This window comes from Podarcis vaucheri (assembly GCF_965113315.1).
Source record: "Podarcis vaucheri genome assembly, chromosome: 16".
NCBI lineage: Eukaryota > Metazoa > Chordata > Lepidosauria > Squamata > Lacertidae > Podarcis > Podarcis vaucheri.
Genome location: NC_138754.1, coordinates 21,687,228 through 21,710,075, shown reverse-complemented (window position 1 = coordinate 21,710,075; position 22,848 = coordinate 21,687,228). Strand labels below are relative to the sequence as shown.

The following is a 22,848-nucleotide window of genomic DNA, read 5'->3' as shown; positions in this document are numbered from 1 at the left end:
ACCCCCTCACCGGCCATATGACTGCAAGATTGACCTCCTACCGGGGGCGACGCTGCCGAAGGGGCGGCTATACTCCATGTCTGAAGATGAAATGCAGGAACTCAAACAGTTCATCGAGCATAATCTGGAGCGTGGCTTCATCAGAGAGTCCAAGGCAGTGGGGGGCAGTCCCGTTTTCTTCGTGAAAAAGAAAGACACGCCCCAAAAAAGACTAGTTGTGGACTACCGCCTTTTGAACCAGATGACCAAACCGTCTGATTACCCCATGCCCAGGATTGACGACCTCCTCGCGACGGTGCGCAAGGGACGCGTGTTCACCAAGTTGGACCTGCGAGGGGCGTACAATCTCATCCGCATGCGGGAGGGCGATGAGTGGAAGACGGCCATGTTCACACCGCTGGGCACCTACGAATACAGAGTTATGCCCTTTGGATTACAAAATGGCTCTCACTGTTTTCAAGCTTTTATGCATCACGTGTTGGAGGGACTCCTCTACAAGACATGCGTCTGCTTCCTGGATGACATCCTGATTTTCTCTGACTCGCAGCAAGCTCACGACCGAGACGTGAGGGAGGTGCTCAGCAGGTTGCAACAACATAGACTGTACGCCAAGCTGGAGAAGTGCCAGTTCGACACGACGGAGGTGGATTTCCTGGGATACAAGTTGTCGGACAAGGGGATAGCCATGGACAGCACCAAGGTTCGTGCGGTATTGGATTGGAAAAGCCCGCGCAACCGGAAGGAGGTCCAGCGGTTTGTCGGCTTCGCCAACTTCTATCGCAAGTTTATCAAGGGGTTCGCGATGCAGACGGCAGCAATTACGGACACGCTCAGCTCCAAAAAAAAGAAATTCATCTGGACGGAGCAGGCGGAACAGTCCTTTCAAGCGCTCAAGCATCTCTTCGCATCGGAGAAGCAACTGCTGCATATCGACCCCAGTAAACCGTTGAGGGTAGAGACAGACGCGTCAGACAGAGCCGTGGGAGCTGTCCTGCTGCAGCGAGACCCGCAGGGGGTGTGGCGGCCGGGAGCGTTCTACTCCAGAAAGCTCAGCAAGTCGGAGCAGAACTACACCATCTGGGACAGGGAGTTGCTGGCCATTCATGCAGCCTTCAAGGCGTGGAGGCACTTCCTAATCGGCGCCAAGCACACGGTGCAGGTCTGCACGGACCACAAGAATCTGGAGCACTGGCGCACGGCTCAGTTCCTGAACCAGAGGCAGATACGTTGGGCGGAGTTCTTTGCTGACTTCAATTTCCGAATAGAGTACGTCCCAGGCGACACCAACATCATGGCGGATGCACTGTCCCGAAAACCGCAATACCTAGAAGAGGTGACGCCAGCGGCGGCCATGCACATCTTCGCACCGACGGCGTGGGCGTGTGCCTCAGCTACAGTAGACCTGGATGCGGTGCGACGTGCATTGCGGGACGACTCATTCGCGCAAGACAAGATGGCGGAACTGCTCAGAGGCACGGCTACCACGGACGAGTTCCAGGTGCGGGACGGCTTGCTCCTACGCAAAGGGGCTGTCTATGTACCAGGAGACGACCTTCGCGCCAAGGTACTGCAACAGTTGCACGACGCACCCACGGCCGGTCACTTTGGCACAGAGAAAACGATGGAATTAGTCGCGAGAGACTTCTGGTGGCCCAGGCTGAGAGGAGAGGTCGCGGACTACGTCGCGAGGTGCGACACCTGCCAGAGGGCCAAGCCGGTACACAGACCACCGGCGGGACTGTTAGAACCGCTGCAAACACCGTTTGAACCGTGGGAGAGGGTGGCCCTGGACTTTGTGACGGATTTACCCAACTCGAGAGGCAAGACAGCTGTGCTAGTGGTGGTGGACTTGTTCACCAAGATGGCACATTTCATTCCGTGTGCGAAGGTGGCCACGGCGGAACAAACCGCCAAACTGTTCATAGATCACGTGTTCAAAGTGCATGGCCTGCCACGGTCTATCCTGTCCGACCGCGGACGCCAGTTCATCTCGTCTTTCTGGCAGAAGCTGATGGGTTTTCTCAATGTCAAGGTCAATCTGGCATCAGCAAGACACCCGCAGACCAACGGGCAAGCAGAGAGGGTCAATGCCATCATGCAGCAGTACCTGAGATGCTATGCCAATCAACAGCCTGCGACGTGGGTGGATTACCTGCCGCTAGCCGAGTTCGCTTACAACAACACGAAGCACGTGTCCACAGGAGTGACGCCGTTCTTTGCCAACAATGGGAGGAATCCCAGAACCTTCCCGGGACTGGAGAGAGTGGGGGAAGGAGAACCACAGACGGCGGACGCGTTCGCGTCAGAGCTGCAGGCGGTCCACGATCAACTCAGACGGCAGCTGGAGCTAGCTAAGCACGCCTACAAGGTGCAAGCTGACAAGCACAGGCGGGTTGGCGAAGTGATCCAAGTGGGAGACTGGGTCTGGTTGGCAGCCCACGCAGTGCCGACCAGGTCGCTTGCCAAGAAGAAGTTGGGGCACAAGCAGATCGGTCCGTACCAAGTCGAAGCGCAGATCAACCCGGTAGCCTTCCGACTGGCGCTGCCGGAGGGTTCCAGAATGCATCCGGTGTTCCACAGGTCGGTGCTCACTCCCTACAAGGCACCTCACAGGTTCCAGGAGCCAGGGACGGCGCCAAGTCCGCTCCGGGAACGGACGGAGACGCGGGAGGTGAAGCACCAGGACCACATCAACGAGGTCACGGAGATTTTGGACTCCAGATGGGGGGAAGAGGGAGTCGAATACCTCTTAGCCAGAGAGGGCACCCGGGCCAGCGCCAATAGCTGGGTACCAGACTACGCTTTGGAGGAACCCCTGCTCAAGGACGAGTTTCATGCCCTCTTCCCACACAAACCCATGCCAGCGAGCTTCTTCGACGACTGGTTGTTCACACCCACACTTTCTTCCAGCACGTTCCATGGATTCGACTCAGAAGGGGAACCCGCACGGAGCACCCGTTCCCCAGAAGGTTCACCGGCAGGTTCGGCATCAGGCAACTCGTATTGGTGGGACGATCGACCTGAGGAGCGATGGCGCAGGAAGTGGCTGGAGATGCCAGGTCGAGCGACCGACGCAGAGACTGACATGGACGTGTTCGGGGAGGACCTCGGGTTCGAGCACGGCGGTACAGAGATGGAAGAGCAACAAGTCAACGTCGACGACCGCGAGGGGGAAGACTCGGAGGTCTTCAGTTGGCGGCCACCCACGGGGAGCGACCTGTATCCAGCATTCCCTCCCATGATGATGGAGCGCCCAGCACCCACACCTGACAGCGGGGAGGGGGGAAGGGGGGGCTTCGAGGGGGGGATGGATGTCAGGGGTTCAGAAGCAGAGACGCAGAGAAGGGTGGAAACAGAGAGCGAGGGGGAGGAAGCCGAAGGGAGAATGAGTGATGATGACGACCCGAGATCTCCAAGCCTAAGCAGTGAGTCAGAGGACTCCCAAAAGGGAGCCCCAGTGAGCAGAGCAAGGGGGGGATCCGGGGGGACACCCCAGGAGGAAGGGAACAGAGGAGATTCAGAGAGCAGCAGCTGGAAGTCGGGACCCACGCTCATAACTGAGGGCGGCAGCAGCTGGAAGTCGGGACCCACGCTCAAGACTGAGAGCAGCAGGGAGGAAGGTAGCCAGGCATCGGGTTCCGGAGGCTGTCAGCAGGAGGGAGGGCACGAGTCAGGGGTGGTCACGCCCTCCTCAGAGAGCGAGGCAACGGTTAAGAGGAAAGTAGAGAGTTGGGCGCGCGCGCCAAGTTCAAATGCAGCGGAAGCTGGAGCAGTAAGCAGCCCGGAGAGTGAGCCAGGTCCTAAAGCCCGCCGCAAGGAGGCAGAAGGATCAGGGGGGTCAGCGTCAGAGGAGAGTAGAAGGGAGGAGGCCCAGGGGGGCAGAAGGACCCAGAGACGTAGGGAGAGGCGAAGGAGGTGGAGCAAGGCTAGGGTATTAAGCTGGTGTGCAAGAGGCGGGGACTCAGACGGGTCTTCGCCGACCTAGAGCAGAAGGTGTAGAGCTGCACGCTGCAGTTCGGAAATGAAACCTGTAACTCAATAAAGACTCTTTTAAAGTGGACGCTGTGTGGCGTGGTCCTATGTGAGCTGGGACCTGGTAGCAGCTCTGACAACGCCCAACCAAAAATCCACCTATATCTGTAATCAATAAAGTTGTGGCCGTTGCTACTCCAGATCATTGTCTGCTTACGTTTATTAATCACATCTTACATTTAACCACTGCCTGGTAGGGGGCTGTGGCACTGTGACTGGGCCCGCAATAAACTAACTTTCTTTTTGGTGAGTTCCCCCGCCTTTTTTCCAGAAAAAGCATTGTTTATCTGTATGATGTTGCTATATGTCAAAAGAATTTAATAAAAATGGGGGGGGGGGGAGAGGAAAGAAACAACACAACACAACCAGGCTTGGATGAAGCACTTCTGGCTAAATCTGCTCTCATCATTTCAGCGCCTGACATATGAAACAGAGACACCCCCGCCTCCCCACATCCTGGACCCCCACGACCTCCCAAGCTTTCCATTTGCGTCTCGTCCCGCCCCCCTCCATCCAAGGCGTGCTCGCTTCTCCCCCACCCTCCATCCCAAGCCTCAGCCGGGCCTGAAAATTTCCCCTCCTGTCAGTTTAATTCTTTGATCGATGGGGAAGAGCAGGATGCTTGGCCTCACACAGCTGGCCTCCCAAGTTACCCCTGGCAGGAGACCGCCGGCCCTGCTGGTGACGGCTGAGTGAAATGTTTGTGGAGCGCACGGAACACAAGTCAATAGTAATTTAGCGGGATTGGGAGCGGGCACCTCCTCCGCACGAACCGCGGCTCCCGAGAGGGGGGAAGTGTGCACAGGATTATTACTGACTCACTCGGAAATATTTCCAAAACAAGCCTCCGATTAAAGGGGGTTGGGGGGGTGGGGAGGAAGGGCGGGGGGCCACAGGAGCTGGCGGCTGCCGTGCTTGGCACTAAAATGTCTCGCAAACCCATCACGGAGCTCGCAAGCGGAGAGAGGAAAATTCAGGCAGTCACGAAGGAAGCTGGTTGCTCAGCTTGGGAGCAGAAGGAATGGGCGAGGCCCAGGATTTGGAGGAAGCCTTGCTGGGTTCTGGAAGGGATAGCGGTGCTCTTGAGAGGCCTTGCAATCCGGAATACAGACGGTAAGGCTGTCTGGGATCACTAGGTACAATGGCTACGTTCTCCCTCCTGTGTCAGACGGTAAGATGTCTCCAAATACCAGCTGCAGTGGTACCTCTGGTTGCGAACAGGATCCGTTCTGGAGCCCTGTTCGCATCATGAGCATAACGCAACTTGCGTCTGCGCGTGTCGCGATTCACCGCTTCTGCACATGCGTGTGACATCATTCTGAGTGTCTGTGCATGCGGCGAAACCGGGAAGTAACCCGTTCCGTTACTTCCGGGTCACCGCGGGATGCAACCTGAAAAGATGTAACCTGAACCGAACGTAACAAGAGGTATGACTGTACTGGGAATTGCAATTGTGTTGCTCAGGTTCCGAAGCTCACTGGGTGACCACTGCCACCAGCCATTGGCTCTCAGCACAACCCGCCTCACAGGGTTGTTGTGGTGATTAAATTGGGGGGGGGAGAGACCACACACACCACCTTGAGCTCCTTGGAGAAAAGGTTATAAATGGGTTATAAATGCAATAAATAAATAGATGAAGAAAGCAAAGTTCCCATGCGTGAGACCAAGGAGATGCAGCAAACCGAGCTCTTGCAATGCCAACGTTCAACAGAAGTCAGGTTACGCCAGCGAGGCCAACAAAAGGTACTTAGGGACGTCACTTTTGGAAAGCGTGGAAGGGACACAAGGTGCTCCAAGGCAAGATTAAGAGATATTGAAGCCAGTGCCTGCAACACGATGAGAGGAACTTGACACTGACTTCAACAACAGACAGGTACGGCTCAGGAGGACAGAATCTGGAGGTGGGTCTCGCACCAGTAGCCTTCGCCGTCGAGAAAAGTCATGCGTGTAAGGATTTGCCAGTATTTTGTTTAAGAATATATCCCCCGCTTTAGTATTAAAGAAAAACGCTTAAGTGGCGTACAAAACTCAGTGCATAAAATCAGCAGTGCCAAAATATTGATTGCCACATCATTATAGCAGCGGATAAAACACAAAACTGCTGAGCATGGGAGCCCAGCTTCAATGACCAGATTCAGCACCTTGGGGGCAGGGGAAAGCCTGGGCAAATAAAGAAGTATTTAAAAGACAATCCAAAGCAAATTAATAGAGGGGGAATCCTGTACGGTGGAACGGAGAGAGCTCCAAAAGCACTGGGAAAGTCAGCCATGGAAAAGGAGTCAAGTTTTTACAGGATAACCACATATTCAAGTAACACAGTCGGGATATATATCAAGTTTGTTGGAAAGACAAAAGAAAACGATAATGGCTGTTCTGAAGCTGAAGTTGCCAAGGGGGTCCACAGGGGCACAATTCCTCTCTTGAGGGTCTACATCCTCTGAGCATCGCCCACCCCATTCACTGCCACCTTCGTCAACACCCAAAAGAAACACAAAAGCTGCAAAGTGGATTCCCCCAAATTAGGGTTGTTGTGATGTGGACAGTTCATGGCTTATCTGCATCAGAGGTGAAGACCCTCAGGCCTGGGGTTCTGGCCAGCCTTTGGAATGGTACCCATCTTCCTGAGGATACACCCCATCACTGTCCCTGCTTTGCACTCTGATGCTTTTAACTGGCTGGAATGACTCCTTGTCCTGTGCGAGTGTCTGGAGGAGGTTGGAGGACGGATAGCGGCTAACAGATTGAGGTTGAATCCTGACAAGACAGAAGTACTGTTTTGGCGGGACAGGGAATGGGTGGGGGTGGAGGACTCCCTGGTCCTGAATGGGGCAACTGTGCCCCTGAAGGACCAGGTGCGCAGCCTGGGAGTCATTTTGGACTCACAGCTGTCCATGGAGGTGCAGGTCAATTCTGTCTCCAGGGCAGCTGTCTACCAGCTCCATCTGGTATGCAGGCTGAGACGCTACCTTCCCGCAGACTGTCTCGCCAGAGTGGTGCATGCTTTAGTTATCTCCTGCTTGGACTACTGCAATGTGCTCTACGTGGGACTACCTTTGAAGGAGACCCAGAAACTGCAACTAATCCAGAATGCGGCAGCTAGACTGGTGTCTGGGAGTGGCCACCAAGACCATATGACACCGGTCCTGAAAGACCTACATTGGCTCCCAGTACATTTCCGAGCACAATTCAAAGTGTTGGTGCTGACCTTTAAAGCCCTAAACGGCCTCGGCCCAGTATACCTGAAGGAGCGTCTCCACTCCCATTGCTCAGCCCGGACACTGAGGTCCAGCTCTGAGGGTCTTCTGGTGGTTCCCTCACTGTAAGAAGCAAAGCTACAGGGAACCAGGCAGAGGACCTTCTCAGTAGTGGCGCCCGCTCTGTGGAATGCCCTCCCACCAGATGTCAAGGAAATAAACAACTACCTGCCGCTTAGAAGACATCTGAAGGCAGCCCTGTATAGGGAAGTTTTTAATGTTTTATGTTTTATTGTGTTTTTAATATTCTGTTGGGAGCCACCCAGAGTGGCTGGGGAAACCCAGCCAGATGGGCAGGGTATTATTATTATTATTATTATTATTATTATTATTATTATTACCCTTGAACTGTGGTGATGCCTCTTGCATCCTGGGGTGGAGATGGGTCATGTCTGCTTTTGCCACAGCCACTGCTGGCACGCGGACCCCAGAAAGCCACCTGTGAGAAAACATGGCCCTTGGGCTGGGGGCGGAAATCCCTCACTCCAGATAAACCCTGGGGAAAGAGCTATGGTTCCAGAGACCCTGCCTATGTGCTGCCTGCCCCAGTAAAAGACAATCCTCAGCCTCAAGGAAAGCAGATTGGGGCTGGCTCCCTTTTTGTCCATGGAAGCCAGCCCTTCTGGGACAAGTGGCACGCTGCCAGCTGCAGAGGTCGCAGCGTCCAAGGTGAGTGGATAAGTGCACTGACCTTCTGCATGGAGTGGTCTGCCAGCAACAAAAGGGACCGGCGATGGAAGGAGGGGCCCGGAGAGGAAAGGCAGAGAGGAGCATGTAGCCAAATACTAAAACCCATTTCCTCCGACCCGAGAGAACAGCAAACAAAGATTTTTCGAGCAGATACCTCCGGCACCATTATGCTCTGTCCAACGGGTTTCTAGGTACTGCAGCCGGGAAATGGGGGCTGAAAGCCTCTCTCTGCTGCGGGCCTGCTGTTTGAAATGCCCTCTGGATGAATAGCACACAGCTAGCAGCGTTCGCTCTCTGCCCCCGCTTGCACTTGGCTTTTCTGCCAGCATCTTTCTCTCTCCCCCCCCAACCCCCCCCCAAACAAACACATCCCCAGAAACATGTTCCCTCTTTGCTGGCTTGGAGAAGTGAGGGACAGATATGAGAAATAAAAATAAATAGTAGTCTAGGCTTTGGCGGAGGGGGAAAAGGCGATGCATGCAATTAGTTGTTTGCAAATGTGTAAAACCTCATCAGGAAAGGGAGTGAGTTGTTTCCTGCCTTTCAAAATCAAAAGCACTGGTTTCAGAAATGCATTCAGCACTCCATAGTCTGCGGGGGTTTGCTTCCGTTGCTCTATGCATACCTCAAGGCCGGCCCTACCATTGGGGGAACATTAGTGGGGGACATTTGGCCCATCAAATGTTGCTGAACTACAATGCCCAACATTGCTGGCTACTGGCCATGCTTGGTAAAGCCGACAGAAATGGCCATTCATACGGAGGACCAAAGGCTCCCCACTCCTGCGTTAGGAAAAGTGAGGTGGCTGCCTGAGGTACGATAAGCTGGGGGGTCGGGGTGGGCAGGGAGTGGTGGTGCAGTGTCAGAGAACAGAGCTCTGGGCACCGTGCATGGGTTGGCCTGTCCACTCTAAGCCGGTCTGCTGTCTTCAGGTATGGTGGAGGATGCTGCCCGATTGTAATGACGTCAGGTGTTTTAAAGAATTGTCCAACCTACCTGTCAAAGTCAGCCCATAGGGCTAGCAGGGTGGAAGGAAGATAGCGACTAAGCAGGATTGAGCTCTCTGCCCATCAGCTAATGTGCAGGTAGTTCAATCCTGCTTTCTGCAAGGTGCAAGTGCGCTAGTGAGTTTGCTGCAGGGAATTTGCTCATGTACCTGAAACAAACAGGACTGAATTGTACACCCGCCATCTTTTGAACAGGGAGTTCCAGCCTGCTTTCCGCAGGGATTGTGTATGCGATGTGTGGTTTGGGGGGAAAGGCTCTGTGGGCCATGTAGAGAGGCGTGGTGAGCCAATTCTGACTTGCAGGGGAGAGGTTCTCAACCTGTGGCATTGGATAAATTGATTCTGAGTAACCCCCCCTAGGCCTCATCTATCCAAGATCCTGATTCCGTTTCAACACCTTCCTTGATCTTGTGCGGATTCTCTCAACCTCAAGTCTGCAGTGGTGGGGTCCCAACGTTTACAACAACATGTGTGGATCCCTTTTTCAGCCCGAGGGCCACATTCCCCTTTGGGCAAACTCCCAAGGGCCGTGTGTTGGTGGTGGGCGGGGCCAGAGGCAAAAGTGGGTGGAGCAAGAAACACAAAATGTTATCTTTGCGGTTTCAGCGCAGGCCCCTCTGCATCCTCCCTCCAGACAAGCAAGGGACTTGACATCAGCTCTTTTCCGAGAAGTGCAAAGTGGGCAGGGGGAGACTGAGCCAAAGGAAGACCATTGATCTACGTCTTATTCCCAGTGCTAGGTTGGGGGGGGGGGGACAGGGGACGAGAGCCTTACACTAATATTTGCCAACCAGTACATTTGCACCTGTCAATGCTTGTCGATAGCTGCGTCGGACAGCAGTTTCCGTCTCTGGCCTGTCAATGCTGGGACTCTGATCCAAAGAGACTAATCCACTGCTCCTCAGAGGAGCCTTCTCCCTTTCAGTAGGATTGCACATCCCCGTCAACAGAGGCAGCACAGCGGAAGCAGGGGCTAACCAGAGGGAGCTATGCGGGGCTTTGTGAATCCAGGTTTCAGGGCCCTCTTTAGGAAGAGAAGGGAGAACTTGGTGGTGTAGTGGTCAGAGCATGGGGAGGCAAACTAAGGCTCGGGGGCTGGATCTGGCCCAATCGCCTTCTAAATCCGGCCCGTGGACAGTCCAGGAATCAGCGTGTACTCTACATGAGTAGAATGTGTCCTTTTATTTAAATGCATCTCTGGGTTATTTGTGGGGCATAGGAATTCATTCATTATTATTTTCTCAAAATATAGTCCAGCCCCCCACAAGGTCTGAGGGACAGTGGACCGGCCCCCTGATGAAAAAGTTTGCTGGCCCCTGGGTTAGAGTGTTGGACTAGGATCTGGGAGAGACAAGGGTTCATATCCCCACTCGGCCAAGAAGCTGGCTGGGTGCGACCTTGGCCCAGTCCCTGCCTCTCTCAGCATAACCCACCTCACAGGGTTGTTGTGAGGATGGGATGAGATGGGGGAGAAGCCTTGAGATGAGATGATTAGATGGGAGAGTACAACTGCAGCCGTTGGCAGGCAAAATGGGGCCAGTGAATGGGACCCATCTGCTACAAATACAGTCATACCTTGGAAGTCGAACAGAATCCATTCCGGAAGTCCGTTCAACTTCCAAAACGTTCAAAAACCAAATCGCGGATTCTGGTTGGCTGCAGGAAGCTCCTGCAGGAAGCGTTCGGCTTCCGAAAGAACGTTCACAAACTGGAACAATCACTTCCGGGATTGTGGCATTTGGGAGCCAAAACGTCCGAGTTCCAGGGCGTTTGGGATTGAAGGTACGACTGTACTAGAAGCCTGGCACAGGAATGCAGGAGGCTGCCTTATACTGAATCAGGCCATCTTGGTCAACGGCCCACACTGACTAGCAGCAACTCTCCGGGGTTATACTGAGTCATACGCTTGGTCCATCTAGCTCACTATAGTCTGCACTGACCGGCAGTAGCTCTGCCTGTCTGGTTTCAGGGGTCACTCCTGAAATGAAGATGCTGGGGATTGAATTTAGGACCACTAAGCTGCAGCCATTCCCCCCCCCCGAATATCCATGTGCACAACCTAATTTGAGCTACGGCAAAAGGGCAATAGGGTCGGGGCAAAGCTTGAACAAGTTGAGAGAAGAACCATTCCTTATGAAGAACAGTCGAGGGAGTTGGGTATATTTAGCCTGGAGAAGAGAAGACTGAGAGGTGATATGATAGGTCTGAAGGTCTATCCCTTGGGAGATGCAGCAAGCTTGTGTTCTGCTGCTCCAGGAGGTAGGGCCCAAATCAAGTTACAAGAAAGGCAATTTCGACAATACACTAAGGAGAACTGTCTGACAGTAAGAACTGTTCAACAGTGGAACAGGCAGCCTCAGAAGGTGGTAGGATTCTCTGTCAGTGGAGGTTTCCAAACTGAGGTTGGGTGGCCTTCTGCCAGGGATTCCTTAGCTATGATCTCTGCATTGCAGAGGGCTGGACCAGATGACCCCCATGGGTTCCCTTCCAATTCTACAATTCTGTGATTTCATTATTCTAGGTGCAACAATCTATTGCCACAGCTTGGCCCTGACAGACAATGGCTTGCAGGTTACAAAAAAAGCGGTATACAAATTCCACTAAATCATCATCATCATCAGTGAAAACAAAATCAACAGAAATGACAACTGAAATAGCACATATGTGCTACAGTACCGTGAAAGTGCTCCGCCGTTTTCCGCCTCAGGGCCTCCACTGTTTCCTCCGAGTCAGCCCATTCCAAGACCAGCCTCCTGCCGTACAAATGAGTGCTGTGGCAGAGGGCGTTGAAGGCTCTCTGTGGAAAAAGGAAGCAGGAAGGACGCTGTTCAGCTTGTTTTAAAGAAAAGTTGTCACCACTGCACCTCTCTCGTTCTGCCCTCCCCACAAATGCAGAGGTCGATGGAGCCCTAGTGTGCACCGAGTTTCCTCGGTAGGGGAACCGAATTGGTTCGGCTGGGCTTCCTGGTAAAGGAGCATTTTCAGAGAGACGAGATCCATCACAAACTGAGCCATGTGAAAGATAAAGGGGGTGTGTTTTTTCCTAAAAGGGAGTTTTCTGATAGCATCTTCCCCCAAAAGTAAATGTACGTGGTTGGAAGATAGGGAGAGAGGCTGGAAAGCTAGCTGCTCAATGCACAATATAAAGCTTGCTGCTTGAGACACAAGGGAAAGCTAGCTGCTCAAGATACAACAGAAATGCACCCACTGTCAATACAATAGATATCTACATTGATGTCTGAGCTAGATGTCTGCACTGAGTGACAGTGGCTCTCTGGGGTTTCAGACAGGGGTCTCTCCCAGCCCTACCTGCCAATGCCTTAGACTGAACCTGGGACCTTCTGCATGCAAAGCAGATGTTCTAAACCAGGCCCAGGCAAACTTGGCCCTCCAGATGTTTTGGGACTACAACTCCAATCACCCCTAGCTAACAGGACCAGTGGCCAGGGATGATGGGAGTTGTAGTCCCAAAACATCTGGAGGGCCGAGTTTGCCTATGCTTGTTCTAACCACTGAGCTATGGCCCTCTCACTAGGATACACCTCATCCTGGTGGACAGCATAAGGAAGTGCCTTGGACCACCCAGCTTAGTAGTGTCTGCACTGACTGGCAGCAGCTCTCGTTTCAGACTGGGGACATTCCTGGCCCTACCTGGAGATGTCACCTGGGACTTCTGGGACCCAAGGCAGGTGCTCTACCACTGAGCTATGGCCCTGGTCCTTCCCTTGGGCAGAGAGGACTCCTGCTTTTCTGCTGGAAGTTCTCCCGAGCCCAAGGGTGGAAGAGTCTTTGATGGGAGAGCTGCCACTGGAACATCCATCTCAGAGGCGGCCAGGCCTCACATTGTGTCATCAGGAAGATAGTGGAGTTTATCACAGAAGTGATGGGGTGATTTGAGTCATTTCTTGCAGACAACATGACTATAGGTGGGCAGAAAAGGAGCTAGCTGGGGCTTGAAGGAAGAGGCCTTTCCTGGAAATGGAAACTGTAGAGAAGGCCTTCCCTGGGCATTGGAAAGGGTGCCTTTCCTTGACACTAGCTGTGTCCTCTTCCGGAGAATGAAAATACTTTTTTTTATTTGCTTAAGGTTACCTTCTCCTGCGGTTGACATTCCTTGCAATGCCGCAAGCTTACGGTTGTTTTTATTTGCTGCTGCTGTTGTGTGCGTGTTTCTAAATGCCTATTTTCACACCGAAATGTTACCCAATTAGCAGCGCAATGTGTTGGCTTAAATAAACACCGCTGTGGGGTGGAGGGAGAGGAGAGGAGAGGAGAGGAGAGGAGAGGAGGAGGAGCCAGCTACAGGGAGTTGCAAGAGCTGTTTATGTTGGCAGAAACCGTCGTCGTCCCGGCCCTGGCAAGCAACTGTGGCTCTAATTGTAGGCTCTCGTTTACTAATTTGTACTTTTTAATTTCACACTTCCCAGCGTTGCGTGCGAGAGGGAGAGCACGCAAGGTTGTGTTGCGCAAACCTACATGCACATGAAGCCTCGACAGCTGGGCGCCACCAGATTCTTGAGGTCTCACCCAGGCGGAGTGTCATGTCAGTTCCAAAGCCCTACCAGTTTCCATTCAGCTTTTCACAGCCTTAAGGACAGGTGGTAGGAATGCTCTTGGAACCATATTGCACCAGTGGCGGTGTAATGGTTAGCATGTTGGACTAGGACCTGCGGGAGCAGGGTTCAAATCCCCACTCGGCCACGAAGCTCACTGGGTGAACAAATAATATGTGTGACTCCATATTTAGCGAGAGCTAAACGGAGCTTCATGATGCCTCTGAATTTCCACCCCTGCTTGCAGAAAGGTGACAGACTTCTGGGAAATGATACATGATGAATTTTAAAAAGATGTTTAAAATAGCCATTCCCAAGAGGCCTGAAGCATTTCTTCTGGTGATTATAGGGGCAGAGATTCCAAAAGATGTTTAGGTATGCTCCTACCGTAGCCAGTATACTGTATGTGCAGAGGTGGAAGGAAGTCTCAATGAAAGAAGAATGGATTTTAAAGTTAATGAACTGGGCGGAGATGGCAAAGTTGACAGCAAAAATAAGAGACCAAGAGGATGAGAACTTTGTCAAACAGTGGAGGTCCTTTTAAGACTACAGTGGTACCTCGGGTTACAGACGCTTCAGGTTACAGACTCCACTAACCCAGAAACAGTACCTTGGGTTAAGTACTTTGCTTCAGGATGAGAACAGAAATCGCGCGGCAGCGGTGCGGCGGCAGCAGGAGGCCCCATTAGCTAAAGTGGTACCTCGGGTTAAGAACAGTTTCAGGTTAAGAACAGACCTCCAGAATGAATTAAGTTTTTAACCCGAGGTACCACTGTATTTGAGAAAAGAACTATAGAAATGAAATCGCGAGCAGGATATTTGAATAATAGGCAAGGGAAGGAAAATAAATAAATGATTCTAATACAAGCTATAATGCACAATAGAAAATAAGTGGCCGTTGTGGCAGCAGATAAAGGAATGCAACAGGAACATCACAGAGCATAGCTGTCAATTTTTTCCTTTTTTTGCGAGGAATCCTATTCGGAATAAGGGAATTTCCCTTTAAAAAAGGGAAATGTTAACAGCTATATCACAGAGGGGGAAGCCAAAATGTAAGAAATTATTATATTGAAAGGGAATTAAAGAATGTCAAACTTTGTGTAAAAAAACCCCCTAAATAAATTATTATTAAAAAATGAATTTCCATTCCGGGGGGGGGGGTGTCCTTTCCTTAATGTGCACATGTACTGGGTGTCAATCTACATGCAGTGCCCAGCTTCAAATATCTGGCTTACTGTTGGTGCTGAACATGCTTCATTTTTAAAAATGAAATATACGAAGCATCTGTAAACATGGGTGTACAAGCAAATCTCCACCTGTCAGCCTGTTCTGTCTGTAAGGTAAAGGTAAAGGTAAAGGGACCCCTGACAGCAAATGTAAGAATCTGGGTTAAAATCTGCTGGTTCAGGCCAGTGGGAAGAACACAAGAAGGACCCGAGCCACAAGAGTGATTCTTCCTGACTGTGGTTTCTAGCAACAGGTTCTTCTGAACATGACTTCCTCCAATGGCTTTCAAGGAGGATTGGACAAATTCACGGAGGATAAGGCTACTAGCCATGATGAGGATGCTGTGCTTTGCATCCGTGTTTGGGAGACAGTCATGCTTCTGAATACCAGTTGCAGGAAGCCACCAGAGAGGAAAGTGCTCTTGCGCTCATGTCCTGCTTGAGACCTTGCCATGGAAATCTTGTTAGCCACTGTGAGAACAGGATGCTGGACTAGATGGACCACTGGCCTGACCCAGCAGGTAAACGGTAAAGGGACCCCTGACCATTAAGTCCAGTCGTGACCGACTCTGGGTTGTGGCGCTCATCTCGCTTTATTGGCCAAGGGAGCTGACGTACAGCTTCTGGGTCATGTGGCCAGCATGACCAAGCCGCTTCTGGCGAACCAGAGAAGTGCACGGAAACACCGTTTACCTTCCTGCCGGAGTGATACCTATTTATCTACTTGCACTCTGACATGCTTTCGAACTGCTAGGTTGGCAGGAGCAGGGACCGAGCAACGGGAGCTCAACCCGTTGAAGGGATTCGAACCGCCGACCTTCTGATCGGCAAGCCCAAGAGGCTCTGTGGTTTAACCCACAGTGCCACCCATGTTCCTCTGTCTGTATTGGGGCTTAAATTCCACACACCTTGGGAGTTTTGTTAGCATGACTGTACATATAGCTCACAGATGCAAGGAGAGAGGGAGGAAGGGAGGCAAGTGTCTGGGTTTCAGAACTGCCATAGATCAAGGAAGCAGGCCACCCGAGTTCACCTCCCAGGGGGACAACAGCTCACCAGATCTAAATGCTCTTAATTTGGGGGACAGGGCCACTCTGCCTCTCAGCTCCCCGTTGCCCTATTAAATGCTCGGCCCAAAGAGCCTGGAGGCAAAGACCATTAGCAGGACACAAAAGGCAGACAACATTAGGCTGTTGATAGATTTCCCATTCTTCCTAAAAAACAAAGGCTCATCAGCGCTTGGGTGGAGGACATTCCCTGCAGTGCCAGCTGAGCTCCTCCTGCTGAAAGAGGTCTGTGCCTCACCCCTAAATGGGAGGTTTCTTGGTCCTTCGGAGCAGCTGAATTTTTAATACTGCCAGCGCCAGGCCTCCGCTCTGGGCAGCCACACAGACTAGAGCCGGGGAAAAGAGGAACGCTTTGCAAAAATGATGCCGAAACAGATCCTATATTGATATCTTTTCCTGGGGTAGCCAAAGCAGTGCCCTCCAGATGTTTTAGATCAGGCCCGTCCAAATCCCAAGAGAGTAAGATCTACTCCCAGTATAAAAAAAACTGGCAGTGTTCTACCCATTGTCAATGAGGATTGACCAGAGTTGCTGAGCTGTCTGGGGGGAGATCAGAGTGGTTGAGCTTCTTTTGGGGAGGATTAAAAAGAGTTGCGGGACGTGGGTGGCACTGTGGGTTAAACCACAGAGCCTAGGGGCTTGCCGATCAGAAGGTCGGTGGTTCGAATCCCCGTGATGGGGTGAGCTCCTGTCGCTCAGTCCGTGCTCCTGCCAACCTAGCAGTTCAAAAGCATGTCAAAGTTCAAGTAGATCAATAGGTACCGTTCCGGCGGGAAGGTAAACAGGAGCTCATCCCATTGCAGGGATTCGAACTGCCAACCTTCAGATCGGCAAGCCCTAGGCTCTGTGGTTTAACCCACAGTGCATATTAAAGGTAAAGGTACCCCTGCCCGTACGGGCCAGTCTTGCCAGACTCTAGGGTTGTGAGCCCATCTCACTCAAGAGGCCGGGGGCCAGCGCTGTCCGGAGACACTTCCGGGTCACGTGGCCAGCGTGACATTGCTGCTCTGGCGAACCAGAGCTGCACACGGAAACGCCGTTTACCTTCCCGCTTGTAAGCGGTCCCTATTTATCTACTTGCACCCGGGGGTGCTTTCGAACTGCTAGGTTGGCAAGCGCTGGGACCGAACAACGGGAGCGCACCCCGCCGCAGGGATTCGAACCGCCGACCTTTCGATCGGCAAGCCCTAGGCGCTGAGGCTTTTACCCACAGCGCCACCTGGGGGTGAGTTTATAGAGCCAAGGGGGCGGTGGCATAAAAAGATCGTTTGGGAGCTCTTGATCCCAAAGGCACCTGTGATGGGATGATGAGCTGCTTGTGCGTAAAAGCCAAGTCCCTCAGAGTTTGTTCAAGTCCGCAAACCTCTGTCTGTAACGGAGCCCCTTAAACATGGCTCCGTCAGTCGCTGGCAGATTCCGACAGTGGTTGCTTTCGGAATCGCTTCCAACATAAAAGCTCCTTAACGGAAACACGTCTTCTGGACTCACGGCGTGACAGTTTCCGGCGAGGAGTGGGTGTCCCCATGGGAGGTCCAGAAACCTCCCCACTGTTCTCGCTGGAAGTGTCTCTGAGCCATTCCTCCTGCTCACTTTCCCTAGGAGACCCTCCTCTCCCCCTGCTGGTTCCCTCTTCAGCTGCTGAGTCTCTCCCAACCTCTGTGAGCCCTTCCACCTCCTGTCCTTCCGATGGCAGTTCCCTGACAGCACCAAATTGGCTACCCTGGTGTTATAGGGTTAAGAACGTAAGTACAGAAGATGACCATGCTGGCTATTAGGCCAATGGCCCATCAAGTCCAGCACTCTGTTCTCAAAGCAGCCAACCAGATCAGGGGTCAGCAAACTTTTTCAACAGGGAGCTGGTCCACTCCACTGTCCCTCAGACCTTGTGGGGGGCCGGACTATTTTTTTTTGAGGGAGGGGAATGATGAAAGAGCACCACGAGCCCTGGTGGCTGCTTACCCATTTATCTGCTTACCCGCAGCGGCGGGACAATGAGTGGTGCACAAAAGGGCCCTGGAGAGGGGCTGCTTAAAATGGCGGCCGCTCAAGCGCTGCTGCTGCTGCTGGCAACAACAAAGCCCAGCCCCCTTCCTCCTCTAGGCAGGGCGGGGAGAAGCTAGGAGGAGGGAGGGAGGAGGCACTGCTGGCGCCGCCGTGGGAGGGAGAGGGAGGCAGAGGGGAAGAACGTGCGCGCTGGCGATCCACACGGCGATTCCCGGACCATCCGCAGATTGGATCCAGAAGGCAATTGGGCCTCATCTGGCCCGCGGACCTTACTTTGCCGACCCATGAGATACCCCAACGGGATGCCCCAAAGCAGCACCTATGTGCAGGAGAACCTCTCCCTGCTTTTGACTCCTAGCACTGGTACTCACAGGCATGCTGCCTCCATCAACGGAGAGAGAACAAAGCCATCATGGCTAGCTACCGATACCCTTATCCTCTGTAACAAACTGCTTATTGAAAGTAATTTGCTCCAATTTGTTGGGAGGTGGATGAGGCAACCCTGGCTTTAGGCCTGATTCGTTTGCAGGGGAGGTTAGGCGATGCTGCGCCGAAACAAGTGTGACCCCCACACTTTCTAGGGAATTTCCCCGTTGCCTTCCTTAATTGTCACGCAAGAGCGCCAAATCAGCTTTAAATGCACAGGTAGGATTTGCCGGCACGTGACTGAATCTCACCCCAAGATCAGCCACAGACCGGAAGCACCTCTCACTGCTCACCTTAGCGTCCTGCTTTGTGAGGAAGTCCACGAAACCGAAACCACGGTGCTTTCCTGTTCCAGCCATTTTCTTTGGCAGGCGAACGGTTTTCAGTTCTCCAAAGGTACTAAAGGCAGGTGATTGGGGAGCAAGGGAGAGAACAAGAACAATAAATAAATCAAAAGCAATAAATAATCAAGAGCATAAAGGGAGGGGGTTACCTCCCTTTCAACACATGCTCATAGGCAGCATTAGAAACTCAAGATATATAATCTAATCGCCAAATGGCACCTTAAACCTAGGTGTCCAGGCGCCTTTTTTGTTGTTATTTTCATTTCTATACCGCTTCTTTTTCAAAGAACAAATCTCAAAGCAGTTTACAACACACTGAAACATCAAATAAAACCATCCAGAACAAAACAAATTCAAGCTTGAAGGAAAATATTTCAGATCCTTCTCTAAGTGACATTTTGCTTTCTGTAGTCGCCGCCATCCTGGCATCCAGAGATTCCCATGGAACGTTAGGAAGGACTTTCTAATGGTAAGAGTGGTTAGACAGCGGAACTGACTCCCTCGGAAGGTGGGGGGTCTCTCCTTCACCGGAGGTTTCTAAACATGGATTGGATGGCCGCCTGTCTGTGATTCCTTGGCTGTGATTCCTACATTGTAGGTGGTTGGACTAGTAGAGTCTTGAGGTCACTTCACACTCTACAATTCTATGATTCTAATGCAGGGGTCAGCAACCTTTTTCAGCTGTGGGCCGGTCCACTGTCCCTCAGACCATGTGGTGGGCTGGACTATATTTTTTTGGGGGAAATATATGAACAAATTCCTATGCCCCACAAATAACCCAGAGATGCATTTTAAATAAGTAATTTCGTTGTCCCCGAAGGGGGCAATGACAATAAAGATATTATTATTAAAATAAAAATAAAAATAAAAGGACACATTATAATCATGTAAAAAAACGCTTGTTGCGGGCCGGATTTAGAAGGCAATTGGGCTGGATCTGGCCCCTGGGCCTTAGGTTGCCAAACCCCTGTTCTACTGCATGGACAACCCACCTATCTACTAGAGCAATTACCTTCCTTACAGTGGACGAAGAATGTTGGATATGTGACCCACAGGCTGAAAAAAGACCCCCCAGCCCCACTTGGTAGGAAAGCGAGTTCTTTCTTTGTAGACCTATAAAGCCTTATCTCAAGCTTTTCGAATCCATGGCTCCCTTGACCATCTACATTCTTTCTGCAGCACCCCTGTGGGGCTCAGGAGCCCAGTTATGTCACCCCTTGCCTGCAGAGCTGGCAGCCTCTCACCCTTTTTCGAACACCCTCCCTTGTGGAGCGTTCCCTCAGCCTCCTCTCCCCTCTCCTTGGGAGTCCTCTGGGCAGCTACTGCTGCCCCTGATCTCTGAGCTGCCCGCTTCTGCCCCAGAGAGGGGTGCCTCCTCACACTGCCCCACAGGGGCCTTGGAGGAGGATGCTCCTAGCTTTAGTGGCCCAACAGAGACTGTCCAAAGGTGAACATGTGGCCAACACCTTACTTTGGGAGGCAGCAGTGGCAGCAACGGGCGCTGCTGGGCCTGCATGGTGGAAAGGCTCCCCTTCAGCACTGAGCACTCAGCTCCCAAACAGGCCTTGCACACAGCAAGCACAAGAAAGGCCAGTGCCCAGCCTCCCACTTGCCCGTCCATTGCCAACAGAAAGGGTTGGTGGGCTGACTGACTGGGCTCCCTTGCCCACTTGCTTGCTTATTCTGATGCTGCCTCAGCTCCTGGCAACCAGCACCCCCTGGCCAGCCCCAGAGGCACCATTCGCCTGCGGAGCTTGGAGCCAGGGCTGCTGCAACAAACAGCTGTGCAAGCCTTTGGGAGGCAGAGACTTGAGAGGGCATCAGAGGAGGGAGGGAAGGAAAGAGGGACAGTGCTGCCCGCAGCACCCCTGATCATCATTCAGGGCACCCCAGGGTGCCACAGAACACTGTTGGGCCCTATACGGTTTGGGCCCAAAACTATTGTTTTCAACTGGTTTGTTTTTATTGCTTTGCATTTTGTAATGTGGTTTGTAAATGCTGGGTGCCACCTTGAGTCCCAACTTGGGAGAAAGGCAAGGTATAAATGCATAAATAGAGCCCAATGAATTATATACGCCTCGCTTTACGATCCAGTGTGTGCATGTGGTACCAGGGTGGGGGCAGCAGCCTACCTGTCCCATAGATTTTAACTGCCCCCCCCTGCCCCACCTTGAAATTCCACTGTGATGTTTTCCCCCCACTGCCAAGAACTAGTCGCTTCTTTGCCAGGTCTGCTTATCAACACCTATGCACAAATTGGGAACAATGAATATTTAATGCATGGGCTCCAGAATAAGGAGGGAGGGGGGGATATATTTCTCCAGCAATCTCCACACTAGCGGGGTGGGGTTGGGGGGGGCGGCAGTTGGCTGGGCCAGTGCACCGGCTGGGAATAAACGCGGTAAAGTGCCGTAAACGCTCTCGTGAAATGATAGAAGCTAAATCCGGGGAGTTAACCTGCTGCACTGCCAGCATGACCAGGCATCCATCTGCCGAATTTCCTCAGGATGCGCCGTGTGTAAGTAGGGCATTATGAAGCCTCAAAATGAATCTGCACGTCTCCCTCCTCCTCCGAGCCTCCCCTCTCTCCCTGCCTCCCTCCCTCTTTTTCTTTGAAAGCAGCATTAACGAAAACACAAAACAAACTAAAACAAGGGAGAGGCAGCAGCGGCCTCGGAGAATCAGCAGCGCTGTCGGGAGGCTAAAGCAGCGGGAACCTTGCGCGTAATCTTCCAGGAGTCAGGGAAGGAAGGAAGTAAACAAGAAGCCGAGGCCCTTTGTTGTTAAGCGGGTCATTGTCGGCTGCAAAGTTGAGACTCCTACAACAGCCCTTCGGGCGTTCTGCCGGCATGGAAGGACAGCGCATGATTGACTTCGGAGCCCTTGATAGATCTCTCACCTGCAGTTTCATATGATCTGCCTCTGAAGCCATCTTCGAGTGTGGCAGCACCGAACCGTTGGAACTCCCTGCCTGTTGACACTTGACATACGCTCCTTTTGGCACCCATTTAAAACATTTGTGTTACCTGTCTACCAGCCACAGAGAATGATTACATGTTTTAATCTCTCTCTTTTTAGCTTATGGATTATTTTCATTATCCTTTGAATGTTTTTTACGTACTGTGGTACCTCGGGTTAAGAACTTAATTTGTTCCAGAGGTCTGTTCTTAACCTGAAGCACCACTTTAGCTAATGGGGCCTCCCGCTGCCGCCGCACGATTTCTGTTCTCATCCTGAAGCAAAGTTCTTAACCCGAGGTACCACAGTACATCTGGGTTAACAGAGTCTGTAACCTGAAATGTCTGTAACCCGAGGTACCACTGTATCTGTATTTAACTGTTTTTTACTGATAAGGGCCAGTACAGTATACAGTGGAACCTTGGAAGCCGAACGCCTTTGAACTCGAACGTTTCGGCTCCCGAACGATCGAAAACTGGAAGTGATTTTCAGAAGCCGAATGTCTGGCGTGGCTTCCGATTAGTTGCAGGATGCTCCTGCAGCCAATCGGAAGCCGTGCCTTGGTTTTCTAACTGTTTTGGGAGTCGAACGGACTCCTGGAATGGATTAAACTTGAAAAGGAAGGTAAGACTAGTTTCTCCTGGGGTCCACAGAAGGGATTTAATGGGCACATGGCAGAATTTGTTTTGTTTTACTTCATCCTAGGTTTTGGGGTGTTTTTTATAAGCTGGCAAAAACAATACAAAGATAAGATAGTGCTATAAAACTACGCCCAAATTGTCTTCACCTGAGAAGGGAGTACACCGGTAAGACTATAAACTCTCAAAAGGCGTACACAATTCCTGTAAGTTTGAGCAACATTGCCCTAAATCATAGTTCTAAAACTAACCTCTGGTTTGGGTTAGTTAAAAACAACTTCCTCTTCCCAAAAATTCTATTCTTCTAGATGCAAGGGATTTTTCCTTCTTTCCATGGAAGAGTGTTCAAATTATGACAGCTCCTGCTTGCAATTTGAAGCAGTACAGTCCTGACCCAAGTTGATGACCTCAGTGAGAATAAGGCAGCAGTTATAACCCAAAAGTATATGTGGGGGGAGCGAGGGTTGTATATGAGAGAGAGAGAGAGAGAGAGAGAGAGAGAGAGAGAGAGAAAGAGAGAAGGGGGGAGGTTTTTGGGAATCAACTGTTTTCTAGGGATCCACAGGAAGGAGAGAAGATTCCAGCAGGCTTCCTTACCCACCGAGCCAGGGGGAACAATGGGGTAACCAAGGACTCCTTGTCCAGGGAC

The 22,848-nt window shown here is 51.9% G+C and overlaps 1 protein-coding gene across 1 annotated transcript in view; it reads right to left on the bottom strand.

Annotated features, from left to right (window-relative positions):
* The window catches only part of RBM19 (RNA binding motif protein 19), a 104,385-nt gene that overhangs the window by 21,405 nt on the left and 60,132 nt on the right, over positions 1-22,848 (bottom strand). Inside the window, exons 22-23 of the mRNA XM_082202883.1 lie at positions 18,553-18,658; positions 11,660-11,780 (exon numbers count right to left, since the gene is read on the bottom strand). Coding sequence (XP_082059009.1) covers positions 11,660-11,780; positions 18,553-18,658 — 227 coding nt within the window. The remainder of the gene's footprint in view (positions 1-11,659; positions 11,781-18,552; positions 18,659-22,848) is intronic.